Here is a 27,881-nt window from a genome sequence, read left to right as displayed (position 1 = left end):
AGATAAGGAAACAGGCCCAGGTCACACAGCCAGTTGGGGACAGCTGGGGCTTGGAAGCCTGGCTCCTCACTCCCCATCCATTGCTGTTCCTTCCTTTTGATCAGATGTTCAGGTCAGCGTGGCGGTGAGCAAGTCTCTGGTGCTCTCTAAGCCTCTCCTTCTGTAAAATGGGGTAACTCTGACCTCATCAGGTCTTTCTGAGGATGAACTGAGATGATGGACACAACAGGGCTCAAAGCTCTACCTAAACATGAGGGCTGCTTCCTAGGAGACCACGTCTCTAGCCGGAAGGCAGCATGATGTTAGCATTTGGGATTTTCAGGACCCTGGGCTTCTGACAGGCTGTGGTGTTAGGATTCTGTGATGATCCTGGGACTCTGCTCATGGAGCTGGGTGTCCACTTTTCCCCGTATGGCACCAGGCTGTGCCTCTCTTATTAATGAGCACAATCAAGAATATGCTGCGGTCCCACCCCTGCCCTGCGGCAGCCAAGCAAGATGAGCCGGAGCCCTGGCAGAGTCCCAGAGGTGGCCTCTGGCCTTTATTAAATGCCATAAATCAATTATTCATCTTTGCAGATGTCCAAAGCATGGGCACTGTCATGAGTAAATGGGAACGTTCCCTACTGGCCCTCAACTGCAGACCCAGACAGTTCCTCGGAACTGGAGTCTGCTGCCTAGAACATCATCAAGTCTACCCCCATCATGTACAGATGGGGAAATGGAGGCCCAGAGAGGGTGAAGACTCATTCATGGTCACACAACCAGTTAGTGCCAAAAACATGAATTGAGGACAGACTGAAGAGACCAAGGTTTAGAGAGGTTAAGTAGCCTTTCCAGCGTCACACAGCAAGAAGCAGACGGATCTGGGACCGGGACTTCAGCCTGCCTGACTGTGTCATGTCCATGGAGCTACCCACTCTACCCAGAGAGTGAGCTCCCTGTCACTGGGAGTTTCAAGCAGAGGATGGGTTCCCGCCCTGTTGGGGAGGTGGCAAGGGGAGGCCTGCCTGGCACTTAGGGATGCCTGGAGACCTGCAGCTCTTTCAGCCTGTTGCCTCAGTTTCTTGGAGTCAGTGCTGGGGTTCAGGATGCCCCGGCCCAGTCCTGATGGTCTCAAGAGTCTCTGGGGACCGGGCACAATGACTCATGCCTGTAATCTCAGCACATTGGGAGGCCAAGGCAGGCAGATCATGTGAGTCCAGGTGTTCAAGACCAGCCTGGACAACATGAAAAAACCCCATCTCTACAAAAAACTACAAAAAATTAGCCAGGTGTGGTGGCATACGCCTGTGGTCCCAGCTACTTGGGAGGCTGAGGTGGGAAGATTGCTTGAGCCTGGGAGGTGGAGGTTGCAGTGCAGTGAGCCGAGATCACATTTTACCCCATTCTGTAAAATGGGGTAACTCTAACCTCATCAGGTCTTTCTGAGGATGCAATGAGATGATGAACATAAGAGGGCTCAAAGCTCTACCTAAACATGAGGGTTGCTTCCTGGGAGACCACATCTCTAGCTGGGAGACCACTGCACTCCAGGCTGGGCAACAGAGTGAGACTCTGTCTCAAAAAAAAAAAAGAATCTCTGGGAATAATTCAATTCATACAGTAAGAGGATGTGAGTGACAGCCGGGGATCAGCACTGGATGAGGAGGGCCAGGGAGGGCCGTCTTGGCTGTTGCTGTCCTCAAGGACTCCCTGCTAAAAGTGGTCACACTTGAGAGACAAATGGAACCAGAACATCTTTCAGGAATAGTTATCAGGAGCAAGTCTTGCCCCTCTTCAGGCCTCAGTTTCCCAACTGTATGGTAAGGTGAGTGCATTCAGTGATCTGCCAGGCAGTAGATTTTCCCCTGGACTCTGAGGATGAGGGCCAGGGAGGGCAGATGCCCCATGGGTTCCTCCTGGTGTCCCTTCCCAGCTGTCTGGCAAGGTCCCAGATGACAGCAGGCTGAAGCTGCCCAGCGCTCAGATTTTCTAATGACCTTGAACAAGTTGCTGCCTCTTTTGAGCCTCAGTTTCCCCCTTTGTACAAGGAGGATGTGAGTAGTTCATTCTTTTTTTTTTTTTTTTTTTTTTTTTTTGAGACAGTCTCGCTCTGTCACCCAGGCTGGAGTGCAGTGGTGTGATCTCAGCTCACTGCAAGCTCCGCCTCCCAGGTTCACGCCATTCTCCTGCCTCAGCCTCCCAAGTAGCTGGAACTACAGGTGCCTGCCATCGCTCCCGGCTAATTTTTTGTATTTTTAGTAGAGACGGGGTTTCACCGTGGTCTTGATCTCCTGACCTCGTGATCTGCCCGCCTCAGCCTCCCAAAGTGCTGGGATTACAGGCGTGAGCCACTGCGCCCAGCCGGATGTGGGTAGTTCATTCTTTCTGGAGAGCATCTAAGCAGTATCTATCATGCCCCTTAAAAATTTCAATCCCACCAGCCACAGTGGTATGTGCCTATAGTCCCAGGTACTGGGGAGGCTGAGATGGGAGGATTGCTTGAGCCCAGGAATTCAAGTTCACCCTGGGCAACATAGCAAGACCCTGTCTCAAAAAAAAAAAATTTCATTCTCTTTGACCCTATAATTGTATCTGTAGGAATCTATCCTAAGGAAGTAATCAAAAATACAGAAAGATATGTATAAAAATTTCATTTTTATGTTAATTTATAATTGTGAAGAATTAGAAACTATTTCATGCCACTAGTAGGAAGCTGGCTACATATGGTACATTAATTCAGTGGAAAACCACGTGGCTATTTTAAAAATCACATTTTCTCAGGATTTTTACTGGCATAAGTAAATGCTTGTGTTGAGAAGACAGTTGGCCAGGTGTGGTGGCTCACGCCTATAATCCCAGCACTTTGGGAGGCTGAGGTAGGAGGATCACTTGAGCTCAGGAGTTTGAGATCAGCCTGGGAAACATGGCAAGACCCTGCCTCAATAAAAAATACGAAAAAAATTAGCCCGATATTTTGGTGGGTGCCTATGGTCCCAGCTGAGGTAGGAGGATCGCTTGAGCCCAGGAGGTCAAAGCTTCAGTGAGCCATGTTCGCATCCCTGCACTCCAGCCTCAGTGACAGAGACCCTGTCTCAAACAAACAAACAAAAACAAAGAGAGTTTATTGAGTAGTTACCATGCATCTTACCTCACTTCATCCTCATGAGACCCCATGAAAGGCACTTATTTTTTATTTTTTATTTTTATTTATTTATTTATTTATTTATTTTTTTGAGACAGAGTCTCACACTGTTGCCCAGGCTGGAGTGTAGTACCGCGATCTCTGCTCATTGCAAGCTCTGCCTCCCAGGTTCACCCCATTCTCCTGCCTCGGCCTCCCGAGTAGCTGGGACTACAGACACCTGCCACAACGCCCGGCTAATTTTTTGTATTTTTAGTAGAGATGGGGTTTCACCATGTTAGCCAGGATGGTCTTGATCTCGTGACCTCATGATCTGCCCACCTCGGCCTCCCAAAGTGCTGGGATTACAGGGGTGAGCCACTGCGCCTGGCCGAAAGGCACTTTTTTGTTTGTTTGTTTGTTTGTTTTTTTGAGACGGAATCTCGCTCTGTCCCCCAGGATGGAGTGCAGTGGCACGATCTCGGCTCACTGCAAGCTCCTCCTCCCAGGTTCACGCCATGCTCCTGCCTCAGCCTCCCAAGTAGTTGGGACTACAGGTGCCCGCCACCACGCCCGGCTGATTTTTTTTTGTATTTTTAGTAGAGACAGGGTTTCACCGTGTTAGCTAGGATGGTCTTGATCTCCTGACCTCGTGATCCGCCCGCCTCAGCCTCCCAAAGTGCTGGGACTACAGGCGTGAGCCACCACACCCGGCTTCAAAAGGCACTTTCTTATCCCCATCCTACAGGTGAGGAAACTAAGGCTCAGAGAAGTCAAGTATTACATTCGATCAATTCTAAGACCCCCAATTTTCACATCTTAACATTGAAGTTGAGATGACAGTGACAATCGATGGCATCTTAGAATCAGTGAAGCCTGTCCTCTCAAGGTCCTACAAGACAGTGAAAAGCAGAGACGAGAGGGGATTTGAATCCAGCCTGTGTGCCTCACTCCAAAGCCTGTGCTCCTGACCGTGTTGCTTTGTGCAGCGGGGTCCTGGCTTTGCTGTTTATACAAACATATAGGCATGGGGGCGGGGGAACCCACAGGAGGAAGATCCAGCACAGCCTTGGTAATGATTACTTCTGGCCAATAGGATTATGGGGCATTATTTTCTCCTTTACATTTCTTGGTCCCCAGGTGGCTGCCATGAGCAGGCATGGTAGAGCATCAGGCAGACGCTGAGCCTTATGGCTGGGTGGGCACGGCCTGGTCACTGAGCCCAGCCTGTCGTCTGTGTGGAGGCTCAGACCATCCTGATTCCTGGGCCAGGTAGTGGCCTGGTGGAGGTCTGACCCCTGCCCCCTCTCCTCCTGGCAGGTACCTCTACAACCGCTTGGGCTACTGGAGCGACTGGCCCGTGCCCATCCTTGTGACCACAGCTGCTGCCTTCGCATACATCGCTGGCCTCCTGGTACATGGGGCTGTTTCGGAGGGCAGGTGGCCCTGCTCCCAGGGGAAGGGATACTGGCCCTGTGCTGGGCTGATGGAGGGTCCCACCCTGGTATAAAGGGGAAAGCTGTATTTGTAGGAATATTGTATTTGTAGGAATCTATCCTAAGGAAGTAATCAAAAATACAGAAAGATATGTATAACATTTTCATTTTTATCTTAATTTATAATAGCGACTAATCAGAAGCTATTTCGTGCCACTAGTAGGAAGTTGGCTACATATGGCACATTAATTCAGATTTTGCCCAGGGCCTCTCGGGCTGCTGCACCTGAGGCCTGGGTCCCCCAAAGCAGGAGGTCCTCTCGCTTTTGCCCGTCTCTCTAGGCTGCCCCTTCCTGGAATGTTTGCCCCGGACCCAGTGAGAGCTGTCCTGGCCAAGAGGGGCCACTGCAGGCTTCCTCTTCCAGGAGCCTCTGCTTCAGGCTCTTGCTCCCGATATTCCACTCACTGAGATGCAGGTGGATCCCCCATGCTGGACTGGGGGCTCCTTGGGGACAGGCTCAAGTCTGTTTCAGAATCCCGGGGACTGGAACTCCCAAAATGTTTGATGAATGAAGTTGAGTAGTCCAAGTACAGCAGCACCCAGTGACCTCTTGACGGGGAATCACACAGAGGAAGAGCCTAGAGGCCTGGAATCATCTGGGAGGAGGCCAGGCTCAGGCTGGCTAGTCTGGGCTGGGCTGAGGAGGGCAGCACATTCCCATCGCCTGGAGGGAGGTTCGCTGCCTCTGCCCAGGGTCAGGCCCAGAGCCACAGTGGGGAACAGGGTGTCTGAGAAACTGGCAAAGCCTTCCCGCCCACACGGGCCTGACAATCACCCTGTGGGTCCCTCCTCAGGTCCTGGCACTATGTCACATTGCCGTGGGGCAGCAGATGAACCTGCACTGGCTGCACAAGGTAAGGGCCGCCTCGGCCGGGGCTGGGAGAGAGCAAGGGAAGCTGGAGGCAGCAGCAGCAGAGGAAGGGCCTGGCCACCATGTCCCTCCCCTGGATCGCCGTTAGAATTGTTCTCATAGCTAAGGCTGAGCACTCACTATGCGCCAAGCACTAAAACAACCTCACCCATCTTCATTCACTTAACCCTTACAGCAACCTTGTGATGTAGGTACTGTTATCATTCCATTTTGTGGTTGGGGAAACTGAAGTACGAAGAGGTTAAGTGACTTGCCTAAGGTCTCCCAGTTTAAACATGGAAGATCCAGGGTCCCATAGTCATGTGATTAACCAGCAGAGCTCACAGCTCATACTGTGGCACCCACCCTCTGTGGGCCCTGCCTCGGGTCTCACCTGCCTCTTCCTTCTTTGGTGAGCTCTTTTGAAAACCCTGATCTGGCGATGGCCTTCCCCAACTTAAAGCCTTTCCACCACTCCCACCGCTCCCAGGATGACCCAAACTTACCCACCTGGCATGATCTGGCCCCTGCTGATCTCCCATGGGACAGTCACCCTCAGCTTCTGCTACATGAGACATCTCATGCTCTCCCAGCATGTCTGCCTCCTTCCCCCGTTTAGCACTTTGCTCTTGCCCTCCCTTTTTCTCTCGGACCCCTTCCTCAGTACCTCCCCTACATACACAGGATTCTCTCCCAGGACTTCCTCAGCCCCTGCAGCCTCCCCTGCTACATGTCTGAACAGCTGTGTTTTTGTGTTTTCAGTATTCGTCTGGCTCCCTGACCCCGACCCACCCAGTCAAGGTGCTCTTTGCAGGCCAGAGTTAACCTCCATCTCCCTATTCCCAGTGCCCCCTCTCAGGGCTAGGCCCAAAGCAGACAGGCTTCACCCATTCTGGAGCCTTAACTCTCTGCCTTACGTCCGTTGCAGGCATAGTGCTGAAGTGTGTTTCTGATGCCTGGCCTTCTTGGGGCCCTGCTGGGCACAGAGTGGTACCGAGCTGACCAAGGCAGAGCCCCTCCCTCCTAGGAACATCTGGATCGTCTCCCTTTCCCCAGAGCCTGGCTCCCCGTGGGCCTGCCATTTAGGAAAGGGCGGAAATGTTCAGAAACTACCATGAGCCCATGAGATGGGACCAGAATGACTCCAAGGGGAGGGGCTCACTTCTAGCTAGAAGACGGATGTGGAATAGGAAAGGAAGAGGGGACGGCATGAGCCTGGGTTGGGCCGTGTGGAGTGGGAGGTGCCTGTGAGCATCCAGGGAGGCACCGAGGCCGGTTTGTTACACGGGCCTGGAGCTTGGGAGTCAGACCCCAGAGACTGAAGTCTTAGAGTGGTAGGAGCCATGAGCAGCCCCTGGTCCCCCCACCTTCCTCCTGCCCTCACTCTACTCACAGGCCTCCTCTGGGCTTCCACTATCCCCTCTGTGAGGGAGTTTCTTCTCCTGGCTGCAAAGCTGGCATTTGAAAGAACTGCACCAGCTGGCACCCCAGGTGGGGCTGGCACATGCTGTGGTCACCTTCTGGGGCCATGCCTGGCTCTCAGCAGGTAAGGTCACACCTGCTTGATTCTAGTGGAGAGGCCTATAGAGCCGCTGAGCCAGCTGGAGCTGGCAGATCAATGCAAGGAAGCAGATCCCATTGTCCATGCTGGTGCCAGCTCCCCGGGTGCCTTCCTCTGCCCTCTGCCCCCTATGTGAGATCGCAGCATGAGCAGGGTCCTTTCAGGTGGAGCTGACCCAGAGCTGGACCCGCCCCACCAGGAGGGAGTTCCCCAGAGCTCAGAGTGTTCCAGCAGGGCCTGGAAATTCTCTTCTGTTTCCAAGATTCTGTCATTTGATTCTAAAATTCTAAGGACTCTTTATTCTTTTTTATTTGCTTTAATTAATTTTTGACCATGTAATACATCGACATGATTCAAAATACAAAAAGCACAAAAAAGTATACAAAGAAAGTCTCCTCACTATCTTTCCAGACAGATTTTAAGCACATGCACATGTACATATGCATTTCCTTTTTCTTTTTTCTTTAAACACAAACAGTCGCCTACTCCACCCTCTGTTCCGCACCTTAACAGAATTCTTGGAGCTCCTTCTTCGCTGCATTAAAGCATCCCTGTTGGTATCCATCCCTTGCTCCTGCTCCCTGGTCTGGATATTCCCTGATTCCCTAGGCGTCTAGCCAGTTCCCTGTTGATAGACTGGATCGACATCCCAGCTGCTTTCTGTCTTTTGCCAGGACGATGTGGTGGTGACCTGGGAGAGGAATTTCTGGGTGAAGAATGTGTACTTTCATCATTTTGATCTTGCCAAATGGCCTCCTTGCCAAGTGCCTCCGATTCATGCTCTCTTAGCAATGGATAGTTGTTCTATAAAAACACCCTTGCCCATAAAGCATCAGCTGATTTATTGGCTTTTGTGAGCCTGATGGGTGAAAAGTGGTACCTTGCTGTAGTTTTCATTTGCATTTCCCTTCGGGTGAGTTAGATTCGGCATTTTTCACATGTTTGAGTAACTTGTGTTTTCTTTTCTATAAAACTGTCTCTTCATATCTTCTGCCATTTTTGCCATTGCTTTTTGCTTATTCATTTGCAGGAACTCTTCATAGATGTGGGAAATTAGCCATTTGGCTAACAAACTGCAAATAATTCTTCCTAGTTTGTCATTCATCCTTGGACTTTGCTCATTGCGTTTTTACCATGGGGATATATATTTTTTTATTCTTACATACTTGAATCTGTCATCTCTTGATGACTCCTTGGTTTTGTGTCAGACTCAGAAAGGTCTTTCCCACTCCAAGATTATAAAAATTTTTCTATGGTGTCACTTGGTAATTACATATTTCCACGTTTTTAACATTTAATTTTTTCTCTTTTTGGAAGCTATTTTGGGGTATAGTGTGATCTTACTCTGTTCTTTTTAGATGGCTTCCCAACGTTCCCAACTCTCTCTACTGAGAATTTGTCCTTTATTCATTTGAGATGCTATTTTTATCATATACTAAATTTTCTTTATGTATTTGGATCTATTTCTGAATTTTTTGCTTATTTTCATTTATCTGTCTGGTCTTATATCAGCAACATAGCACTCTAAAGACCACAGTTTTATAGTATGTTTGTATTTTTTTTTTTTAGAGACAGTCTTGCTGTGTCGCCCAGGCTGGAGTGCAGTGGCACGATCTCGGCTCACTGCAAGCTCCACCTCCTGGGTTCACCCCATTCTCCTGCCTCAGCCTCCCGAGTAGCTGGGACTACAGGCACCGGCCACCAGCCCGGCTAATTTTTTTGTATTTTTAGTAGAGACAAGGTTTCACCATGTTAGCTAGGGTGGTCTCGATCTCCTGACCTCGTGATCCGCCCACCTTGGCCTCCCAAAGTGCTGGGATTACAGGCATGATCCACCGTGCCTGGCCTATAGTATGTTTTAATCATGAACTTTGAGAGTCTCTGGTTCCCCTGGGTCCTGAGGAGGGGAGGACAGAGATGCTCAGGACAGGGTGAGAGGGAGCCATTCACAGCAGGCTGGGTGCTGAGTAGATCTGGTGCTTATGTGGGGGACCTTCCTCCTCCTCCCCAGTCCGCCAAAATCTCCTGTTTCCCAGAAATCTCTCCCAGGTGAGTGTTCAGGAGAAATTGAGTTACCCAGGAGGTGAGGGAGCAGGCTGAAGGGTTCTTGGGTGCTTTACAGTAAACAGGAGGCCCTTTCCCTGAGATGCCCCCCTTCCTGCCCCACCCACCGCCCTCCGTGAGGTGTTTTGGTCACAGCTCACACCTCCCCAGGCTGCCCTGAGCACACTGCACTGCTCTTCTGTCCTCGCCTGACTCCCCTGCCTCAGTGGCAGCAGCCCCCAGCCCAGGACCTGCACAGAGGAGGCGTCTGTCAGCGACCCAACCTGAGCCCCAGAGAGGAGCACTGGGTACCACACAGCCCCAAGGCAAGTTACTGGCTGGGCTGGGGCTGGGGCTTCTGCCTCCTACTAAGGCTCCATCAGCCTCTACCTGCCATCTGCTATGTCTACTTCATCACCTCTCCTGGTGAATTCAGACTTCTCTCCATGCACTGGCCCCAGCTTTATGGTTTTTCCTGGTGTCCAGCCTCTGTCCCTCCAGCAGCAGCTTAAGGAAGGCGCATTCACTGAGCACCTCCTGTGTGTGCCAAGCACTGCGTTCACCATAACAGCAGTAACCATCCTTTGTTGGGTGCTGACCACATGTGTCAGGCACCTTTCACTCAGAATTTCAGTCATTTCACTCCTCACAATAATCCTGTTCCCATATCATGCTCACTTTTTAAAATGATATCACTGAGATTTAGTAAGCATTTTCTTCTGGCCAGCCGTTGTACTAAGCATTTCACTTGCATTTCCTCATTGATCTTCCCCAACCCCCTTCCAGGTAGGTACTCGCTATCCCTATTTCACAGCTCTGGAAAGGTCCCTGGAGAGGATGTGGAAAGATCCCCAGTAGGTAGCAGAGCCAGGATTCGACTGAAGACTGTGATTCAAGTGAGGCTCTTAACCCTGGGCCAACTGTCTGCCGTTTGGACTGCAAAACCCAGAGGCCAGATACCCCTAAGAGGCCAGCTGTTGCACCTCTGCAAGGCGGGGTTCCACCTCCTCTCGGGTCCCGGCACCTAGGCCAGACTCATCGAGTGAATGAAAGACTCTGTTGTATCCCCTGTTCCCACCATGGCTATCACAAGCCACAGTCCCATGAAGACAGAGAACCCAAGGCCACTTTCTCAGAGGAGGACGGTGGTCTGTCTCTGGGCCTCTAGGGTGGGATTCATCCTTCTCAGTCAGATTTCAGGAGCGATGGTGGTTGCGTTTTTGGGTGTCAGTGCTATTGCTGTAACTTAATGATGCAAGGTAGGGGAAGTCCCACAGACACTGAACATGCAGTGATGCTGCTGAGCGTGATGATTACCACCAAAGCAACTGTGGAACTCAGAGATAATAACATTTTTAATTGTATTAGGGTTTGGGGAATCAGTTTTATTGCAAGTTATTTCCATTAATAGGTATTGTGATGAGATGCTCCCTGAAACCATCCTTAACTCGCTGTGTGCAGGGCCTCCTCCCACGATGGCCACAAGGGGGAGCTGCGCGCCGGGGGCAGCCGGGAGGAGGGGGCTGAGTGCCGAGGGCGGGGTTCTCAGGGGTTCGGAGGCGCAGCTGGGCCTCCCAGAGACTGCGCAGCCTGTGTGACACCAGCGTGCTGTCTGTCCGAGAAAGCGCACACCCCCTCACCCCGAGATGGGCAGAAGGTGTTCGTTTCTGGTTCTGCCCCTTCAAAGCTCCGTGACCCAGCCAGCTGTTCCTCTCCCCGAACCTCGCTTCCCGTGTGTGAGATGAGGATGCTCATGCCTCCGCGGAACCAACCTGGGGACCACGCGAAGCGCCCCCGCAGGCCCAGGCACGCCCGTGCCTCTTCCCGCCCCGAGCCCCCATGTCACAGCCCTTCCAGCTCCTCACCTGCCTCGCTCGGGTCTCTTGGGGGAACATTTGTTTCCAGGCTGATGGGCTGGAATGAAAAGCCTCCAAAGGGAAACTTCATCCCAGGCGAGACTCAGCATTCCCCGCCGGCGAGTGAAGGTCCCTGGGTAGGGAGCGGAGATGCTGGCCACCGCCCCACCCTCATCGTCTAGAAATGCCACTGTCCCTGCTCGGCGTCAGAGGGCCCTTGGCCGCTGCTGCCTCTGGGAAAGGTTGCCTCGGGAGAAAGGGGGTGAAGGCCCTGCCAGCAGCTAGAACGGCTCCAGGGAGGCAGGGCGGCCGACAGTGCTGTGGGAGAAGGACAGGCCTTTGGAGGGAGGTGGGAGACGAGTCTGGAGAAACTAGGGGGACGGAGGTGGCAGCTTTGACTGACCCTTCCAGAGACTGGGAGCTGCGGGAGGCTTTGGAGGAGAGCCACAACCTGGGCTTTAGGGAGGCACGCCTGGGGGTGTGGAGGGGGGTGGGTGGAGTGAGATCCACGGCTAGGAGCGAGGGGCTGGGGGCCGAGGAGCCGGAAACCTCTGCAGAGCTTCGCGTAGTTGAAGATTTCAGGTCTTACCTGTCACCAGAGATCTCTGTCCCTTAGAGGTGCCACCTCATCCTCCATGAGAGCTGTGCTTTGCTTTCTTCTGGAGGCTGCAAGGAGGATAGCCCCCATCACGGCGGACCTGGATGCTGGGAGTCCGGGAGAGGGCAGGCCGTGGAGATGGGGCAGGTGGCGATGTGTTTCACCACCCACTCGTGCCTGAAGTACCACTGTGAGCCCAGCCCAGGGTGCCAGGCTGGGCTGCACTCCAGGCTCCTGCAGCAGACCCAGGTCCTCAGCCTCCTTCCCCTGAGGCCTGGGCATGGCCTGGACAAGTGGGTTTCCTCCTCTGCTGTGCCATGCTGAGGTGGCAGGGAGGCTGGGTGGGACGTTGGATGTGACTAACCTGCCAGGCCCAGGGAGGTCCCCCTTACTGAATGTCCTCCCTCCTCACAGTTCCTTCCTCCTCCTGTCCCCATCCTCCCTTCCATTTCTCACTGTCCCTTCCTTGCTGGGTCGGCCGGCCTCCTCCTGCCTCCTCCTGCCTCAGTCTCTCCCTGCCGTGTCCATCTGCCGGTCTCTGGTTTCCTGTCAGCCCATGCCTGTCTCTTTCCTCCCTCCCCTCTGCCCTGCTCCATCGGCCTCTCCTGCACTCTCTGTCTCTCCCTCTGGCTCCTCTCTCAGACACACTGGGAACCCTCCCACCCACTCTGAGCCTCTGTCCGGTGACTCTTCCCCCTCCAGGTTGGGCTGGTGGTCATCCTGGCTTCCACGGTGGTGGCCATGTCGGCCGTGGCCCAGCTGTGGGAGGACGAGTGGGAGGTGCTGCTGATCTCCCTGCAGGTGAGTGAGGAGGGTCCCCCAGGACCCTCACAACAAGAGCCTTTCTGTCACTTCCCTTTCTCCAGACCAAGGCCCAAAGAAGGGCAGGGAGGGGCCCAGGGTCACAGAGCAGGTCAGAACTAGGGAGGACACCAGGGTCCTGAGGCTCCCAGTGTCCTCAGTTGGCAGATGGAGACAGGGTTGCCTGCCTCATAGGTAGAAGTAGGAGGCTGGTGACACAGGGTCTGGGCAGAGCTGGGCGTTACTGGTCTCCCTTCCCTCTCCCTGCAAACAGGGCACAGCGCCATTCCTGCATGTGGGGGCCCTGGCAGCAGTCACCATGCTCTCCTGGATCGTGGCAGGACAGTTCGCCCGCGCAGAGCGGACCTGTGAGTAGAACTGTGAAGGGCCTGCCCCTCCAATCCCTGCAGGTGCCAAGACCAGCTGGCGCTGCCCTGACCTGGGCTTTCCCTGGGGGTGGCCTGGGGATGGGGTGGGGCCCCTGCACTCAGTGAGGGGGATTCTGGCTCAGAGTGGCCCACAGAGTCCACGGAGGGTCACAGCTTCAGTCGGCCTCACACTGTATTCCTCCCCCACGTCTCTCTCTCTGCATGTATGCACCTGTGTCTGTGTGAGTTAGAGGCGGGGTTAATCTTCCCAGCAAGAATAAGGGCTGCCCCCTAGAGCACCTGGATCCTGACAGGTCGGGGGTAGAGGGGTCCAGCATTGCACCCCAACCTGCCCAGGGCTCACCAGGCAGCACTCACGGCCCCTTATCTGCAGCCTCCCAGGTGACCATTCTCTGTACCTTCTTCACCGTGGTGTTTGCCCTCTACCTGGCCCCTCTCACCATCTCCTCTCCCTGCATCATGGAGAAGAAAGACCTCGGCCCCAAGCCTGCTCTCATTGGCCACCGCGGGGCCCCCATGGTGAGTGCCACCTCAGGGTCCTAACAGCCCCGTTGGGGTGGGGTGCGATGGGGGGGACCTTCTTGGGAAATGGATATATGTAATGGTAGCAACCATTTGTAGCTTTTTGAGGGGAGGTACATGGGAAGGACTGGCAAAAAGGCCAGGAGTGCTGGGATGGAAGCACATCTTGAAGCATCCTGAAGGCGTCTTGCTAAAAAGATTTCACTTTTGTCCTAAGTGCCCTGCAAAGATGCAGGAGGGTTTTAGGCCCAGGCTAGACCCAGGTGCCAGTTAGGAAGGCCCAGGAGACGGATGCTGAGTGTGGGGCCTGGGGTCTGCCACCAGGCCTCAGGAGAACCCTCCAGGAGAGCTGGGAGGCAGCTCAGAGCCCACTGTGACAGTGAGTACGGCTGAACCTGCGTGAGTTGGAGAGAGACGAAGGGATCAAAGTCAGCGCTGCATTCTGCCACCAGGGCACTCCATAGCCCTGCAGGAGAGCTTCGGTGAGAGGGCAGGCTCCAGAGCCATGCTGCCTTGAGTTAGCATCCCAGCACAGCTCCTCACCAGCTGTGGGAGGCCCAACAGTTTCCATCTCTTTGCCTGGTTCCCCCATCTTGTACCATGGGACTAGTGAGAGCGCCTGCTGTGGGGCTATGAGGAGCAGGAGTTAGCATGTGTGCAGTGCCCAAATATGCACATGGTGCACAGAAAGTAAGAGGCAGACACTGCTGTTACCTTGGGCAGGGCCATCTCTCTGGAGCAGGGTCTCCTGCTCCATGAAAGCCTTGAACCCAGGCTTCTCAGCAGAAGTAGTACACACCCCCACCCTGCCAAGTGGGGGTGTGTGTGAGCACTTCCTGAGGGGTTGGCTTCCTGGTGTTCCAGGCTGTTGTGGGACCTCAGGGTAGTAAGGGGGTCTCACATAACTGCTTTGGAAGGAGGTGCTGGGTCTGCCGGGCTGCCACTCACTCTGGAAGTCTGGCCCCCTGCATGTGGTGGGTGTTATTTTCTCGACAAGACTCCAGCCCCTGAGCCAGACTCCAGTGCTGACCCCAGCCCCTCCCAGAGGCAGCCAGTGGGGATCTGGTGTCCAGTTTGGCCACATGCTGCCTGTGCATCTTGGAGGGGTCACCAGTCCCCTCTGTGCCTCAAAGGTATGGATGCCCATGCTGCTGGTTATTGTGAGGACCAATTGGAGCCCAGCCTTCCCAGTGGGGGCAGGGGAACTCTTCTGAGGGGCTCAAAATGATGGCCCCTCCTGTCTCCGTGACTCAGATTACCATCTCCTGGGCTCCCTCCAGCAGCCAGGGGACACAAGTGGTATGCTGAAGCAGGAAGGTGGCCCCAGCGAGGATGGTTTTCTTTAGCAGGAAAAGGTCAAATATATGCAGAAGTGGAGAAAAGCATATAATGACTCACATAATGAAGAAGGATGAAATGAATCCAATCCCATACTTACCAACGTTTGGCCATTCTTGCTTCATCTGTTCCCTACTTTTTTTTCTGGGGTAGTAAAGCAAATCTTAGGCATCGCATCATCTTGCCCATAGGCACTTCAGGATGTATCTGTAACACGTGAGGACTTTAGAAAGATGCATAGCCACAATGCTGTTATTACACCCAGCCAATATTAAGGATAATGATTCCTTAATATCTAAAATGGAATCCATGTTCAATTTCCCTTTATTGTCTCGAAAATATCTTTTTACAGTTTAGTTGTTAAAAATCAGGATCCAAATGTGGTCTACAGCACGCATCTGGTTGGCGTGTCTCCTGAGTGCCTTTTGGTTTGTAACCATCCCCCGGCTGGGCTCAGTGGCTCATGCCTGTAATCCCAGCACTTTGGGAGGCCTAGGCAGGCAGATCACCTGAGGTCAGGAGTTCGAGACCAGCCTGACCAACATGGAGAAACCCCATCTCTACTAAAAATACAACATTAGCCGGATGTGATGGTACATGCCTGTAATCCCAGCTACTCGGGAGGCTGAGACAGGAGAATTGCTTGAATCTGGGAGGCGGAGGTTGCAGTGAGCCGAGATTGTGCCATTGCACTCCAGCCTGGGCAACAGGAGTGAAATTCCATCTCAAAAAAAAAAATTCCCCCTCCCTTTTTTCCCTTAGGCTGTTTATTTGTCCTGAGAAATGGAGTCATTTGTCGTGTGGGATTTTTCACATTCTGCATCTGACTGATCATGCCCTGGTGGTAGTTTTTGAGGGGCTGGCAAGGGTCCCCTCTGTGTGTCCCTGTGCATTGCCTTGGTGGGCTCTGACTCTGGGTCCACATGTCTGTGTGTGGTGAGCCCAAGTGCACATCTCTGTCTTGGAGACTGTCTGTGTGTCCCTGGATGTGTTGTTCCTATGCAGATGTGGCCTGTCCCTCTGTGCATGTGTGTACATGTACTTTAATATTTGATTGCACTAACTCTGAAGCTAGGACTCTTTTTTAATAGTACTTTGAGTTGCTGTTTTATAAATCCGGGTCTCTTAACCATAGTGTCCCACCCACCTGAATAACCACCACCCCCCTATGCACACCCTCCTGACAACAGAACCCCACTTGGACTGGCCTGAGGCAGGTGCGAGCTCTGAGACGGGGACTAAGAATTCACCCCAGCAACGTGTATGCTTCTGGGGCCTTCCTGGAGTCCTGAGTCTGGCCAGGGAGGGCCAGGTTTCCATATCTCTTTCTCCAGGAGGCCAGCACCTAACCCAGAGAGAACTTAACTGTGTCTAAAAGCTTCCAAAAAAGACTTTCCCCTTCCCAAACACTTCCTCTGCCCTGAGGGTCTTCGCAACCCCTTCCAAGCTTCTGCCTTCTGCAGCCCCAGCCCATGCAGCAGGGAGCATGGGCCCCTGTCAAGTGGCCACTGATGGAAGGCCTGGCCACAGGATATTTAGAGTTGGGTGGGATTCCACTGAGTCTTTGCCTCTCTCTCCATGCCTTTGTAGTCCTGCTTCCCCTGGGAGTGCCTCACACAACCCACTGGACTGGGAGACAGGTAACATGTCCTCCAAGAGTGCTGTATGCCAGGGACAGGAGAAGAAAGAAACTCATTACTGAGACCCTGCTGTGTGCCAGGTCCTGGGCTAGGGTCTGTGACTTTTGTTATCTCACCTGTGAGGTTGATAATGTTAGCCCATTTTATAGCTAAAGAAACTGAGGCCCCAGCTCTGTGTCTGGGAAGTGAAATTGCACCTTTTCAGTCCATTCCAAAGCCCTCACCACTCCCTGGCTCCCCAGTGCTAGGCTGTGTCACAAAAGAGGGGAGTGGCTGGGGAACGTCGTGGCCAGAGGGAGAGAAGGTGAGAACAGGATTGTCTTCAGTGGGAGTGAATGAGATCAGTCATGGGAATCCTTCCCACCTCATCCCTTCACTGACAGAGCACGGCAGGGGGGTCGGGGGTGTCCTCCCTCCCTCCTTCCCTCCGACCATCCCTCATGGACCTGGTCTTAGCCCAATCCTTGGTTTGGTGCTGACCCCCAGTGGCAGCAACGGGTATGACAGTCCTCAGATGAGACCCAACTAGGGAGGCTTGAACCCCAACTGTCCTAAGCATAAAGACCCTCATGAGTACACATCTCTAAGGGGCACATGGGGAAACTGTGACCCACAGAGAAATATAGCCAAAGTCAGGACAATAGTTAATGGCAGAGTCAAGGCTAGAACCAGAGCTGGGTGTGGTGGCATGCACCTGTAGTCCCAGCTATTTGGGAAGTTGAAGTGGGAAGATTGCTTGAGCCCAGGAGTTTGAGGCTGTTGTGAGCTGTGATTGTGTCACTGCACTACAGCCTGGGTGACAGCAAGACCTTGTCTCTTAAAAAAATGCTAGAACCAGGATCATGTAAGGGGAAAACAGTTGCTATTTATTAAGCACTTACTGTGTATATCAAGCAGTGTGCTAGAGGCTTTTAATTCACGTAACAGTCCAGGGAGGGAAATAGTGCTGTCATGTTTATATAGATGAGGAAACTGGTCCCCCACTGAAACTCTGCCATCCCATCTACCCTCTCTTCTTCCAGGTCTCCCCCTGGACTTGTCTCAGGGTATAACCCTTGGTATAACCAAGGGTGTAACCTGAGTTTCACATTCAGCCCCAGCCCAAGACTGCCAGAGAGCCACAGAGGACTGTAAAAAAGCCCTCCAGCCCCAGTGTCTAGCTCAGTGCCTGGCATAGAGCAATGATAACATAATGACCATAGCTACCATGTGTCAAGTGCTAGCTACATGTCAGGCATTTATATGCATCAACACTAACCAGCCCTGCCTCCCCCGCCCCTAGTAAAACCAGTGAGGTAGGCATGATTTAATAGATGAGGAAGCTGAACTTCAGAGAAGCTGAGTGGGTGCCCAGGGTCACACAGCTACTCTGTGGAGGAGCCAGAATTAGAACCAGGCCTAGCCCAGCCTCCCAACATGGAAGACTTTCCATTGGCTGGGGAGGGTACATCAGCTGAATCTTGACTCTCCCTTCACCACCCCTTCTTCCCCAGCTGGCTCCAGAGCACACGCTCATGTCCTTCCGGAAGGCCCTCGAGCAGAAGCTGTACGGGCTCCAGGCTGACATTACCATCAGGTAGGTGTAGCGGAGGGGAGATAGTTCCTCTAACCCCTCCCACACGCTTCGGCATCCACCTGGGTCTCTGCTGGGGGAACCTCTGGTCTCAGAGCCTCTGAGATGGGAGGAGGAAGACTTAGATTATCCACAGCAGGGCAGGCACCCTGTTCCTGCAGACTCCAGGATGTAAAATAGAGGAAAGAACAAATGCTCTTGGCGCAAGCAGGAGCACTGCCACAGAGCCACTTGAAGGGAAAAATAGACGATAGAGCTACAACACTCTCATGAGGGAAATAAAGCAAGTTGCAGAGTGATACATTCACTGTGACTCCAGTTACATTTTAAAATACCACAAAAAAGTGACATATACACTTTCTCCATGTACATATATAAGTAGATATTAGTATAAATGGCAGGAAGAATCCATACTAATCTCATAACAGAGGTTATCTGAGAAGGGAAGAAGGGCAGAACTGTCATATATAGTTGTACAGGTTGCGTACTGAACAAGGGCATCACATATATGAGGACATTGTTCCCAGTATAGACATAGAATTGTGTGTTTATCACAACTTTCTAGCAGACGGTGGTAAAATGCCTTGAGGAACAGAGGGCACAGGTACCTTTTACTGTTTCACACTAAGGCACCATATGAGCTATTTGCAACCCTGGTAGAGTAGACAAGGATTGGGGTTGGGTGGAATTTGCCAAAGAGGTCTACATTTGCACTGTTCTCATCATAGCATCACAGGGATTTGGTTCCAAACTGGGTTCCACCACTCACAGGCTGTGGACCTTGAGCTAGATACTTCCCTCTCTCAGCCTCAGTTTCTCCGTTATCAAATGAGGCAGCACCTACCTTCCAAGGTTGCTAAGAGAGTAGGTCCAGATTTTTCCCAGCCCTCCCTCTTTGGCAGTCCCCACCCCCATCTGACCCTCACAGAGAGCCAGAAGGCATTGGCCTTTCAGGGTCACCCACCAGCCCACTGTCTTCCCCGTGCAGATGGGGAGACTGAGGCCCAGAGAGGGGCAGAGCCAGCCAGGATCCTGTGCTGGGTGGGGAGGACTGTGTGGGGTGACGATCATTGGTGGGCAGGTAAAGGATCTGGGGGGTCACTGACTCGGTGGCCCCACCCTCCCTGCAGCCTGGACGGCGTGCCCTTCCTCATGCATGACACCACCCTGCGGCGCACCACCAACGTGGAGGAGGAGTTCCCAGAGCTGGCCCGCAGGCCTGCCTCCATGCTCAACTGGACCACCCTGCAGAGACTCAACGCTGGCGAGTGGTTCCTGAAGGTCTGGCTGCACCTGATCCCAATCTTAGGCATGGAAAACACCAGCAGGGACTGTAAGGAGTGAGAGGTACAAGGGTGGCCATCAGCTTCGAGACCCCCACTCAGAGCTTTCCTGACCTCCACCCAAGCTGCTTAGTGGCCTCCTAGGCTCCTGCCACTGCTGCCAGACTCGTGGTTGTCACTGCTTGTTCTGGGTCCATTTCCCTCACTAGAAAAGGTTGACAGGGATGAGAGCAGTGAATAGAATTCTTAACTCTGTAAAACTCTAGAGAGGGGTTGGCTCTCTGATCTGAAATGCTCTAGAAGGAGAAATGCTGTGGGTCTGGGAGCGATTCCAAGCAAGCCGTCCTCCGTCCTCCTGGTAAGCAGGGTGTGGGGTAGAAAGGTTAGGGCTGGGGCCTCCTACAGCCTCCACATGGCCACAGTCATCAATCTGCCTGACCCCAGCAGACTCTGGCAGCCCAGGGGTCTCCACGCTTGGTTGCCAGAAGGGTATGTGGGGGCCCCCAAAGGGCTGATGATGCAGCCATGTGTGTGTCCCTGTCCCTGCCAGACTGACCCCTTCTGGACAGCCAGCTCCCTGTCACCCTCCGACCACAGAGAGGCCCAGAACCAGTCCATCTGCAGCCTGGCAGAGCTCCTGGAGCTGGCCAAGGGCAATGCCACACTGCTGCTCAACCTGCGTGACCCGCCCCGGGAGCACCCCTACCGCAGCAGTTTTATCAACGTGACTCTGGAGGCCGTGCTGCACTCCGGCTTCCCCCAGCACCAGGTGAGGCCCTGCAACGCAGCTCTGCCCCCGGGAGCCCTGGCCTGGCTAGAGCCCTGCTGCTGCATAGCCTTCCCCTGTTGCACTCCGGACTTCAGCTTTCCCATTTGTAAAATGGGGATCACACACTCCTCACTTCCCTGGCAGGGTCATCATGGGACAAGAGGGGAACAAGAAAACACTTTAAAATGTATAAAGGTCCAGGCCGTCAAGTTATTTCAGTGAAGTGTTGCCCTGTCGTGTGGTGTAATAATCTGGGACCAGAGAAATCTGACATCAGTTTAGGACGACACACTAGGTGCTAGTGGCCATGTGCAGAGTAGTGGCTGTTTGGGTTTTCCCTCCCATACTGACAGCAGGCCAGAAGCGAAGTTTCCTGAGTTGCTGCCAGTGCGCTTTGCAGCCTTGGCTGGGACTGAGTCCTGCCCTGCTAATGACTTCATCTAAGCTTTCACCGCCTGCCAGGTCCTGTCTCTTAACCCCACAGGTGCTCTAGGAGGAGGAGGTACTCTTACCCATCGTGCAGAAGAGAAGTCTGAGGCTGCCTCTCTTCTGCCTGCAGGTCATGTGGCTGCCTAGCAGGCAGAGGCCCCTGGTGCGGAAGGTGGCTCCCGGCTTCCAACAGACATCAGGCTCCAAGGAGGCAGTCGCCAGCCTGCGGAGAGGCCACATCCAGCGGCTGAACCTGCGCTACACTCAGGTGTCCCGCCAGGAGCTCAGGTGCCTGCCCTGCCCCGGGCTCCTCCAGGAGAGGGTGGGACTGAGTCTCTCCCAGTCCTGCCACCACCACCCCCCAACACACACACACACACACACACACACACACACACACACACACACACACACACACACTGTCGGGCAGAAGGATGGGCACACAGAGGAATCAGGCACACATGGTTCAAAGACAAGAGGGTGAGCGTGTCGGGCAGACCCGGGCTTGTCCCGGAGCTTGGCCCTCTGGAGCCGATGTTCCTTCCCGCGGGCATGGCTGTGAGGTCGTGAACAGGACGTGCTTTATCAGCCCCCACACTGGGCCTGGAGCTGCCAGGGTCCGCATGCTGACCTGCCTCTCCCCTGCCCCACAGGGACTACGCGTCCTGGAACCTGAGTGTGAACCTCTACACAGTCAACGCGCCGTGGCTCTTCTCCCTGCTGTGGTGTGCGGGGGTCCCATCCGTCACCTCTGACAACTCCCACACCCTGTCCCAGGTGCCTTCCCCCCTCTGGATCATGGTGAGTTGGGGGGCAGAGGGCCCCTGGGGGGCAGTGCTGGAGCTGCCTATAGCCTGCCCTGACCATTTGGCAAGCTCTGTGCTTGGAGCTGTCCCTGGGAGGTCTCTAGCATGGTGGGGAGTCCATGGTGGGAGTGCAGGCTTGAGGCATGAGGGTTTCATGGCATCTGGGATCTGCACTAAGGTGCTGGGAGGACCCTGGGCCTCATCCACAGGGAGAAAAGCATCACTAAGGGCTCTAAAGAAGTAAAGAGCTGCTTGGGTTTCTTTGCTTTGGAGGGTAACAACAAGGACAGGAATAGGAAGCATTGACCGGGCGCGGGGCTCACGCCTATAATCCCAGCATTTTGGGAAGCAGAGGCAGGATGATCACTGGAGCCCAGGGGTACAAGACTAACCTGGGCAACCCTGTCTCTACAAAAAAATAATAATAATAATTAATTAATTTGCTGGCCATGGTGGCACATGCCTGTAGTCCTAGCTACTCGGTAGCCTGAAATGGGAGGATTGCTTGAGCCCAGCAGGTCAAAGCTGCAGTGAGCTGTGATCACTCCAGCCTGGGTGACAAAGTGAGATCCTGTCTCAAAAAATAAAAATAAAAAAGAATAGGAAACAATTAAAATCTGCTCAGAGAACAGCAAATAAAGCAATATTTTAGCTGGTTGACTGGGCACCTGCAGATAGGTGGTGGCTCCACTGTCACCCTGAGCATGCAGAAGGCAGGTGGAGGGTATCCTTATGGCTGAGAATGCAGTGCCAATGAATCAGACCTAAGCTGTGGATGGTTCTATGGGAGCGGAGGGTGAAGGGAAGGCAGCCTGGGGAAAGGGGCGAGACCGATGGATGAGAGTCGGCAGCGGGGGGCGGCAAAGCCATTGTCTTTCAGTATCTGGCTCCTGCTTTGAGGACCCTAGACACACAGACCCTGCAGGCCTAGCACACACCCCCTCTGCCCTGAGCACCATACAGTCCCCTCCTACCCTGAGAGTGCACACGTGTGCACACACACGCCCCGGCCCCCAGGTCCACAGCGCCTGGAGCCCACACCTGCAAAATGTCATCTTCAGCCCCCAGACCCTCTCAGGGTCTTCCCTTGCCCTTCCCCAGTGGCCATGTGGGGTCCTCTGGTCCACGGACCCTCAGTCTGGGGCCTCAGTCTGGACTGGCCATGACTGGAAGTTGGCCTCGGGCCGTCTGTCCACAGCCCCCGGACGAGTACTGTCTCATGTGGGTCACTGCCGACCTGGTCTCCTTCACCCTCATCGTGGGCATCTTCGTGCTCCAGAAGTGAGTAGGATCTGACCACTTCCGTGGCTGTCCCTACCCTGCAGGCCCAGCCCCCACCCCAGCCAGGTGAACCCTCTCCTGAGCCCTGGGCCCTCAGCCAGGAGCAGGCCTGACCAGGGAAGAAGGAAGGACTCTGGTGGCCCCATCCTCCCTCAGACAGAGGCTGGGTGACTTCTGGAATGAACATGCAGCTGGGATCCCAGAGCCAAGCTCTGCCTTGAGTGGCTATGTGGGCTTAGGTGAATTTCAGCTCCTCACCGGGCTGGCCTGCTCATCTGTTAGCCAGGGCATGGGTTCCCACCAGCCCTCGGCAAGATAGCTGGGGTGTGCTCGCAGTGGGGAGGTGTGGTTGGTCCCAGGGAGGGTCTAGGGCCAGCCTGGGGCCCCCACCCAGCCAGGAACCAAGGGGCTGGGATTTTATTCTTGACTGATGTTCTCTCTCTGTCCCATCCTGCTCTGATCGGCGCATGTCCCTCCTCTCTCCCCCTCCCCCTCTCTCTGCTGCACTCTGGCATCTCACAGCTATCACTTGATCAGGTAATTCTGGTGTGGTCTTCCTCCTCCTTCTGTTCCTCTTTCTCCCTCTTGCCATCCCCTTCTCCAGTTCTGTCTAAAAATCCACCGTGCACCAAGCCCTGTGCCTGGGTCACCTCGCAGACAAGTGCCCTTGCCTGAAGCCTCCCTTACCCCTGCAGTCCTCTTTTCTGCTCCTCCCGTCCCACTGCCGTGTGTGTCCCTCTGCTCCCTGTTCCCACGGCCGTTTCTGCAGGTGGGGACCAGTGTTTCCTTGACAGCTTCCTGACCTGGCCTTTCTCTGCACCAAAGTGTCTCCCTGGGGGAGGGGACCCTGCCTGGGTACCCCCATCCCCCTGCCTCTGGCACTCACAGGGGCCTTCACCACTTGCCCAGGGTAGACCCTACCAAGTTTCTGCCTCTCTCTTCCCATCTTCTCCCTCCCTGGCTCTGCCTCTCCCACTGTTCACTCTTCTTGTTTACCTTTCTCTGCCTCTCCCATCTCTTTCTCTCTCTTCTTTACATTCTATCTCTAACACCCATCCCTGCTTTGCACCCCGCAACACACAGCCTTTTCCTCATTCCCCTCAGAGGACCCCACAGTGGCTGAGCTTCCTGTTCTGGATATGCCTGGCCGAGAGACCCTGGCCTGACACTGTCCTTCTGGGTTTCAACATGAATTTCCAGGATGGGACCTAGAGCTTAGGGACCCACATCTCCCTCCGTCTAGTGCCTTAGCCCCTCCTGGGTCAGGCAGCTTCACCAACCAGCTTCTAGGAGGAGATGCTGTCCCTGGCTATGGGACATTCCTTGAGTCATTCCTCTGTCCGCCCAGTTGACCAACATCCACATACACTGGTTGCTGATGCTGTCTGCAGCAGGAGTTGGGCCTTCTCACATGGAGCCCCAGTGTGCTGGGGAGGCCACCCCATGGTGATTCAGTGGCTGGCACAGACATGCTGGGTCTGCTCAGACACAGCCAGGGCAGTGTCATTGTCTCCTGGGGATCAGGAGAGGCCTGATGGAGGAAGGGACCCTGGGGGACAAGGCCGGGGGAGGATACTATTTCCCTGCGGGCCTTATTCTTCCATTCATTCACTCGACAAGTACAGGTCAGGCTCCCGGGACACGGCAGGCACTGATGGTACTGGGGCACAGCGATGAACAGAGAGAGATTTGCTCACTGCCCTCAACGATTCATAGGGCAGCCAGCCTCGCCAGGGTGTCCGTGCCACCCCCCGCCTCCTGCTTTCCCCTTGTCTGCCTGCTCTGTTCATCCATCCATCCGCCTGTCCATCTGTCTGTCCACTTCTGCTGCGCTGACCCCATCTAGTAACTCACAGTTGGTTTCTTGTGGAGTCTTGGCTCTCTCCATCCCCCAAGCAGGGTTCAGTCCCTGAGGCAGCTGGGTTCTTGTTCCCAAGCTGATCACCCACTCCTCTTGGTGGGGACAGGGGTGAGAGTCCAGTGATCCTTCCGCCTAGATCCCAGGAAAGGTCTAAGTTCAGAGGCCAGGGACTGGGGCTAGTTCAGAGGAATGACAATAGGGAAGACAGTGGCCTGGGCTGGGCACAGAAGCCTGAGTCCTTTCCACTTAGTGCCTGCTCCCTTCATGCCCTGTGCATGCTCCACCTCCCAGCCCACTCTTGAGTAATTTCACCCCCACCTTGCACCTGTCTCAGCCATCAGAGGGATTCATGCTCTGACCTCCCTCCACATTAGGACTGCCAGGACAGAGCAGCAGGTGGCCCCACTCCAAGTCACTCTAACCCCCTTGCCTTGGGAACCTGTGCAGACCAGCTCTGGGCAAAGCCCCCCACCACCTGGCCCCACCCCCCTGCTTTCCTTCCCTCTCTCTCAGGAGGTCTCCCCAGTGGCTTCACTTAGTCTGGTCATGATGGTGGAGCTGTAAGAGACATCAGCTGGGACTCCCTGAGATTGGTGTGTGCCCCAGCTTAGGTCAACAGAGTCATGCCTACTAAGCTCCTCCTGCTCCCAAATCTGTCCCATTCAAAGAAAGCCAGGTGCATTACTGGGGACACCTGAGACAGAACTAACCAACCCTAGTCCTGGGCCAGGGCTGCTGACTGACGGCTCTGGAGGTAAGAGGGAGGCCAGGGAGCCCTGGCCAAGAGTCAGTAGGCTCTGATTCAAGCCCCAACTCTGCCCTCTCTGGGCCTATTTCCCCACTGTACAGTGGGACAAGAGTCCTGCTGGTCTCTTGGGCCACATCTAGAGAGGCTCTGGAAGTAGGCAGGGTCTCTGCTCCAAGGGAGGGCTGAGGAGGGACCTGATGCCCACGGGGCCATCTCTGCAGGTGGCGCCTGGGTGGCATACGGAGCTACAACCCTGAGCAGATCATGCTGAGTGCTGCGGTGCGCCGGACCAGCCGGGACGTCAGCATCATGAAGGAGAAGCTTATTTTCTCAGGTACACAGCCCTGCAGACAGGTGGAGGCAGGCCCTGGGCCCAGCTTTCTGCACCCCCACATGCAAACAGATGTGTGTGCACACACATTCACATGCGGCACATATGGGTAGGGACAAGGGCACAGACGTACATAAACCCACCGGGATTATACCCACACACATACAAAGGCATAAGTACACGTGTGAAAACACACACCCCCACACACACAGTCATCCACCCTGTCATCCACCATGGCTTGGTGTCAGTGCCATGGTTGGTGGGCAGGGGTGGGGTAGGGAGAGGAGTCTGTTTTGAAGGCCCTTCCACCTTTGCCTGGTTCGTACTTGGATCCTACAATATTGGCCTCACCCTTGCTCTTTGCCAGTCCCTGTCAACATTCCCAGTCTGATGGAAGCAGCAGCTACTTATATAAACAGTGGCAGGGAAAGTCGAGTTCCTGCGATGGGAGTGCCGGGGTGGGGGAGGGCGTGGTCAGAGCTGCCTGGGCAGTGAGGAAGGCTTTGGGCGCCTGATACACTGAGATGGGGAGGATGCAGAGGAGGTGCTTTGGTAATGGCTTCAAGATGAGGGCCGAGTGAGCTGAGGGAAGGAAGGGCATTCCAGGTGGGCACGGCATGTGCGCAGAGGTGGCAAGGGAGCACTGCTTGCCTGGGCACCAAGAATGAAGTGTCCCTCTATATGGCCGAACTCCACTCAGCAGAGCTTTCTTGAGCCTCTGCTCTGTGTCCAGCACTCTACCAGGCCCTGGGGACATAGATGCCCAGAACCCACCCTGGTCCTTGAGGTATTTTGGGGGCCCAGGCAGCAACCATACAGAATGTGGCCAGGGCAGAAGGAAGCAGGGGCTGGAGTTGCCATGAGGAGGCCCTAACTCGGCCCAGGGCTCTGATGAGGCTCCCAGGAGGCTGAGTGACAGATGAGAAGACTTGAGCCAGACTGTAGGAAAAGGAGGTGTTTTTAGGGCAGTCATTCCTAAGAGAGGGGCTGACACATGCAAAAGCCCTGAGGAGAGTGGACACATGGGTGCCAAGCTCGGGCACAGGTGGTTTTCTGTGGCTGCAGAGTCCCAGGGGACAGCAGATGAAGGCGAAGCTAGAGTGCTCAGCAGACACCAAAGGGGCCTTGAGTGCCAGGCTCAATGTCGACCTGAGCTCAGTGGTTTCATCAGCCTCCAAGTGCCCCGCTGGGTGGTGCAGCCTTCCCGCCCCATCTGTCACCCATCCTCACGACTGCCTCCTCCCCGATTCACATTCTGTCTCCCTCTGGCCCAGCAGAGATCAGCGATGGTGTAGAGGTCTCCGATGTGCTCTCCGTATGTTCAGACAACAGTTATGACACATATGCCAACAGCACCGCCACCCCTGTGGGCCCCCGAGGGGGTGGCAGCTGCAACAAGACCCTCATAGAGCGGAGTGGGCGTTAGCTGAAGACATGTCTGTCCCACCTGTACCTGACACAGAAGCTGGGGAGCCTAGGAGAGCTGGTGAAAGTGTGTCTGAACTCGGAGTGCTCTGGGAGCAGGCTCCACAGCCTCCTTGTGGGCTCCAGCCCCTTGTCAGCCTCAGCCTCTCTTGAGGGGGACTCCCTGCCCCCTGAGGCCCAGCTGGGCCAGGACTCCATCCTTTCAGATGCCCCTGCAGGCCTGGGGCTCCTTCTGGGAAGTATGGGGCCTAGGGCTTGGTCCCCCTCTTCTGAGGCCCTCTCCTGTATCCTGACCTGGAAGCTTTGATGGGTCATGGGCCATGCCATACCCCCTGTGGCAATGGAGTGTGCGGATGCTCACCTGTGCCGTCTGTCCTCCTGTCTGTGCCATGAGGCACCTGAGTTCTCTGCTGTTATCCTGCCCCAAGGGCCTGGGCCGAGCCTCTACCTGAAGCAACTCTGCTCTTCCTGTCAGTCTCAAAGCACAAGGAGGTTCAGCCCAGGAGGAAGCCAGCTGCAATGTGGAGACACGTCCTCCTCCCCAACCCACCTCATGCCACCGCCAACCCCCTGCCCCAGGAGCGGGCCTGAGCCATGTCCCCTAGGAGCAGCTGGAGATGGCCAAAAGAGTGAGCTCAGGACTACTGGATCCCATGCCCAGGTGTCCAGCAGACCTCAAGGCAGAAGGGTCACCTAACCCAGGAGTCCGAAGACTGATGTGACCTCAGGTTCCCACATCAGTGGCCACAGGGCAGGGCCCACCTGGTAGAAGTGTTCTGGACATGGTCAGGGTGGGTGTGTTGCTAAGTGGGCCTGCACAGAGGGAACCCAGGGGCCTTGGCCAATGTGATTAAAGCTGCCATCTTGATGTGTGTTGTCTCTGAATTGCCAGCAGGAGGGTGGGGACAAGTGCGCTGGGTCTAGGTTCCAGTTCTGACCCTATGATCTGAGGAGGAACCATTCTCAGGAATGAATGGGAAAGTGGCAGGATGGTGCCTCCCCTTCCCTGGGTCCGCCATGGTGCCAGTGGCTGGGAGCCGGTATCCTCATATGGTGGATGGGGAGACAGTCTTGGAGAGGTAAAGTGACCTCCAAAAACCACACAGCTTAGAACAGGCCAAGCCAGAATCCCATCCAGACTCTGGCCCCAGCGCATATGTGTGCCTCCCATAAGCT

The 27,881-nt window shown here is 54.5% G+C and overlaps 1 protein-coding gene across 11 annotated transcripts in view; it reads left to right on the top strand.

Moving 5' to 3' along the window:
- Positions 1 to 27,573, top strand: part of GDPD5 (glycerophosphodiester phosphodiesterase domain containing 5) — a 91,865-nt gene extending 64,292 nt beyond the window's left edge. For 5 of the 11 annotated variants that reach the window (XM_004051824.5, XM_055356825.2, XM_055356828.2 and 2 more), the window contains 13 exons: positions 4,426 to 4,519; positions 5,396 to 5,455; positions 12,212 to 12,310; positions 12,585 to 12,678; positions 13,073 to 13,218; positions 17,693 to 17,775; positions 18,903 to 19,053; positions 19,606 to 19,824; positions 20,384 to 20,541; positions 20,907 to 21,054; positions 22,258 to 22,340; positions 25,171 to 25,283; positions 26,558 to 27,573. In XM_004051824.5, coding sequence (XP_004051872.1) covers positions 4,426 to 4,519; positions 5,396 to 5,455; positions 12,212 to 12,310; positions 12,585 to 12,678; positions 13,073 to 13,218; positions 17,693 to 17,775; positions 18,903 to 19,053; positions 19,606 to 19,824; positions 20,384 to 20,541; positions 20,907 to 21,054; positions 22,258 to 22,340; positions 25,171 to 25,283; positions 26,558 to 26,706 — 1,597 coding nt within the window. In that variant the 3' untranslated portion in view covers positions 26,707 to 27,573. Of the gene's footprint in view, positions 1 to 4,425; positions 4,520 to 5,395; positions 5,456 to 9,226; positions 9,382 to 12,211; positions 12,311 to 12,584; positions 12,679 to 13,072; positions 13,219 to 17,692; positions 17,776 to 18,902; positions 19,054 to 19,605; positions 19,825 to 20,383; positions 20,542 to 20,906; positions 21,055 to 22,257; positions 22,341 to 22,862; positions 22,878 to 25,170; positions 25,284 to 26,554 lie in introns of those variants that run through there. The other 6 variants (XM_031016300.2, XM_063693383.1, XM_055356823.2 and 3 more) reach the window with 4 other exon arrangements.
- Positions 27,574 to 27,881: the final 308 nt, after the last annotated feature.

The sequence above is a fragment of the Gorilla gorilla genome, chromosome 9 (assembly GCF_029281585.2).
Source record: "Gorilla gorilla gorilla isolate KB3781 chromosome 9, NHGRI_mGorGor1-v2.1_pri, whole genome shotgun sequence".
Taxonomy (NCBI): domain Eukaryota; kingdom Metazoa; phylum Chordata; class Mammalia; order Primates; family Hominidae; genus Gorilla; species Gorilla gorilla.
The sequence above is the reverse complement of the archived record's forward strand: the minus strand, read 5'-3'. Positions and strand labels throughout refer to the sequence as shown.